At 62.5% G+C, this 2,576-nt stretch overlaps 2 protein-coding genes across 2 annotated transcripts in view; one reads left to right on the top strand and one right to left on the bottom strand.

Moving 5' to 3' along the window:
• The window catches only part of ACA1_106600 (Kelch repeat containing MAP kinase), a gene marked incomplete at both ends in the record, with an annotated part of 5,602 nt that extends 3,558 nt beyond the window's left edge, over positions 1-2,044 (top strand). The window contains 7 exons of the mRNA XM_004336264.1: positions 183-271; positions 532-624; positions 776-911; positions 1,322-1,404; positions 1,535-1,624; positions 1,769-1,914; positions 2,004-2,044. Of these exons, the coding sequence (XP_004336312.1) occupies positions 183-271; positions 532-624; positions 776-911; positions 1,322-1,404; positions 1,535-1,624; positions 1,769-1,914; positions 2,004-2,044 (678 nt within the window). The remainder of the gene's footprint in view (positions 1-182; positions 272-531; positions 625-775; positions 912-1,321; positions 1,405-1,534; positions 1,625-1,768; positions 1,915-2,003) is intronic.
• Positions 2,045-2,324: 280 nt separating this feature from the next.
• The window catches only part of ACA1_106590 (uncharacterized protein), a gene marked incomplete at both ends in the record, with an annotated part of 1,438 nt that continues 1,186 nt past the window's right edge, over positions 2,325-2,576 (bottom strand). The window contains one exon of the mRNA XM_004336263.1: positions 2,325-2,521. Within this exon, the coding sequence (XP_004336311.1) occupies positions 2,325-2,521 (197 nt within the window). The remainder of the gene's footprint in view (positions 2,522-2,576) is intronic.

Genomic DNA, 2,576 nt, shown 5'->3' with positions numbered 1-2,576 from the left:
CCCCCCACTCGGCCGTCAAAACACCGGGGGCTGCGTGCCGTGGCTGGCGTCCCTGTTCTACTCGGGGCGCCTAAATTAAATTGTTGTTGTTGTTGTTGTTGTTGTTGTTGTTGTTGTTGTTGTTGTTGTTGTTGTTGTTGTTGTTGTTGTTGTTGTACGCAGTGCGGTACCTGGGGGCGCAGGTGGGGCACGACGAAGCCACGACCTCGCGGTATCTGCACATCTTCATCGAACTCATTCCTGGCGGATCCCTGGCCGCCTTCATACGCAGGTATGCCTCCCACGATCTCCCTCTCTCCACCACTGCTCGGATGATGACGACGATGGTGATGACGATGATGACGATGACAATGACGATGACAATGACGATGGTTTCCACCAATAACGTTGTTACCCACCACCCAACCCACCCAACCCACCCAACCCACCCAACCCACCCAACCCACCCAACCCACCCAACCCACCCAACCCGCCCAACCCGCCCGCCCGCCCACCCGCCCGCCACCTCGGTTGCGGGGCACCTGCGTGCAGATATGGGAGATGCCGCGAACCCCTCATGGCGGGTCTGGTGCGGCAGATCCTGGAGGGGCTGGCCTACCTGCACGCACACGGCTTTGCCCACAGGTCCTTCTCCTCCTCCTCCTCCTCCTCCTTAAGAGTAGTGGTGGTGGTAGTGGCCGCCAACTGCCTCCTTTTGATATTTCGCCTCTCGTCGTCCAACCCACCCAATCCGCCATCGCCATCATCATCATCATCATCATCGTCATGGCCGCAGAGACCTGAAGGCGGCCAATCTGCTGCTGGCGCCCGACGGCACCCTCAAGCTGGCCGACTTCGGATGCTCCAAGAAGGTCGACATCGTGTCCCTCACCCAGGGATGCACCACCCTCACCGGCACCCCGCACTACATGGTACCATGCCGTAGTAGCACCACACCCACCCCCCCTGAGCGCACCACTCTCCACCCCTCCACCCCCCCCCCCCAGCGCTCACCATTCTCGTGGTGGTGGGTGGCTGGGTGGGTGGGTGGGTGGGTTGGGTGTGGATGCGCAGGCCCCCGAGGTCGTCCTCGGCAAGCCCTACGGCCGCAAGGCTGACCTCTGGTAACGCACCCCCCCCCCGCCAATGAATGTATATATTCCTTTGATTGGGGCGCCTTGCCGCCAAAGCACTGTTTTCTAATGATGGCCGGTGGTGGCTGGTGGCGGTGGCGGTGGCGGGTATATGTAACATCACCAGGTCGGTGGGGGCCGTGCTGGTGGAGATGGCGACAGGGCAGCCGCCCTGGGCAGACCTGGTCCCGGTGGCGGCCCTCTTCAAGCTGGGCTCCCCGGACGCCGTGCCCACCATCCCCGCCTTCCTCTCTGCCGACGCCCGACACTTTTTGAGCCTCTGCTTCACACGGTACACGTGGCCCCCTCCCCCCCTCGCATGCTAGGCTCGGCTATATACTCTTTGTTCTCCGCCTCCTCCGCGCCTCATCGTTGCAACGTTGGTTGGTTTTGGGGGGGGGTTGGGTTGGGGGGTGCACCAGGGATCCCACCCAGCGTCCGAGTGCGAAGGAGCTATTGGGCCACCCTTTCCTCCGGGACTCACCCTCGCGGCCATCTCCTCTCTTTGCCTCGTGCGCCTACCTCCTCCTCTCCTCCCACGACACGGCACAGCTGGCCAGTTCCTTCTTTTTCTAGAAGGCCTACTGACAGGGTCGGGGAAGCTGCTGCGGCCGGTTTTCATGAAGGAGCGCGCTGACGGGTTGCTGTGATGCCAGGACCCCGCACCAGCTGGCCTTTCAGCAAGTGCCGGCAGAAACGACAGCAAGCCGACCGCCGGCCACGGAGCACCGGGACGACGACGGCATCGACCTCACCGACCGATCCACCCTCAGCTCTGCCTTTCGCCTTTCCATCGGATTTGGTGCGCACCTCCGCCTCCGCCTCTTTCCCCCCCTTTTCTTCTTGCGGTCCCGTCGTCCACGCCCCCGTGAACTCATTGGGCGGCCACAGGCACAGTCACGGACACGAACATGACCCCGTACGGCACATAACAGTGAGTGCACTTCCAGAAGAGCCCACGCAATGCAAGGCAATGTATCATCTTCATCTTCACCACCACCATCTCCCTCATTTATATCCATCCATCCATCCATCCATCCATCCATATTGGGGGAGGGAGGGTCTACTGGGGCGGGGCCTCCTCCTTGCGGCGGTGCTGCAGGAACCAGTCGTAGAGCAGCGGATTGTCGTACGTATCTGGAGCGGATCATCGGGGGGGGGAGGAGGAGGAGGATATGAGCATGCCGCGCCTATCTCTTGGCCAAGACGAGATCAACTCAGGCACGCACCGGTCCAGGCGTCGTGGGCCGTGTCCTCGTACTCGGTGAACTTGACGTGGGTGGCGCCGGCCTGGCGCAGGGCCTCCACCATCTTCACCGAGTCATCGAAGGGCACCACGGGATCCTTGCGGCCATGGAACACCCACGCCGGCAGGTCCTGCTCGCCCGCGGTGGGTCGGTGGGTCAGTACTACCCCACCTGCAGGCACGGGAGCCGCGTCGAGCGTGCACGCACCTTGATGCGG

The sequence above is a fragment of the Acanthamoeba castellanii genome, assembly GCF_000313135.1.
Source record: "Acanthamoeba castellanii str. Neff unplaced genomic scaffold scf7180000084660, whole genome shotgun sequence".
Lineage (NCBI taxonomy): Eukaryota > Discosea > Longamoebia > Acanthamoebidae > Acanthamoeba > Acanthamoeba castellanii.
Note: the sequence above shows the minus strand (reverse complement) of the source record. Positions and strands in the feature narration are given on the sequence as shown.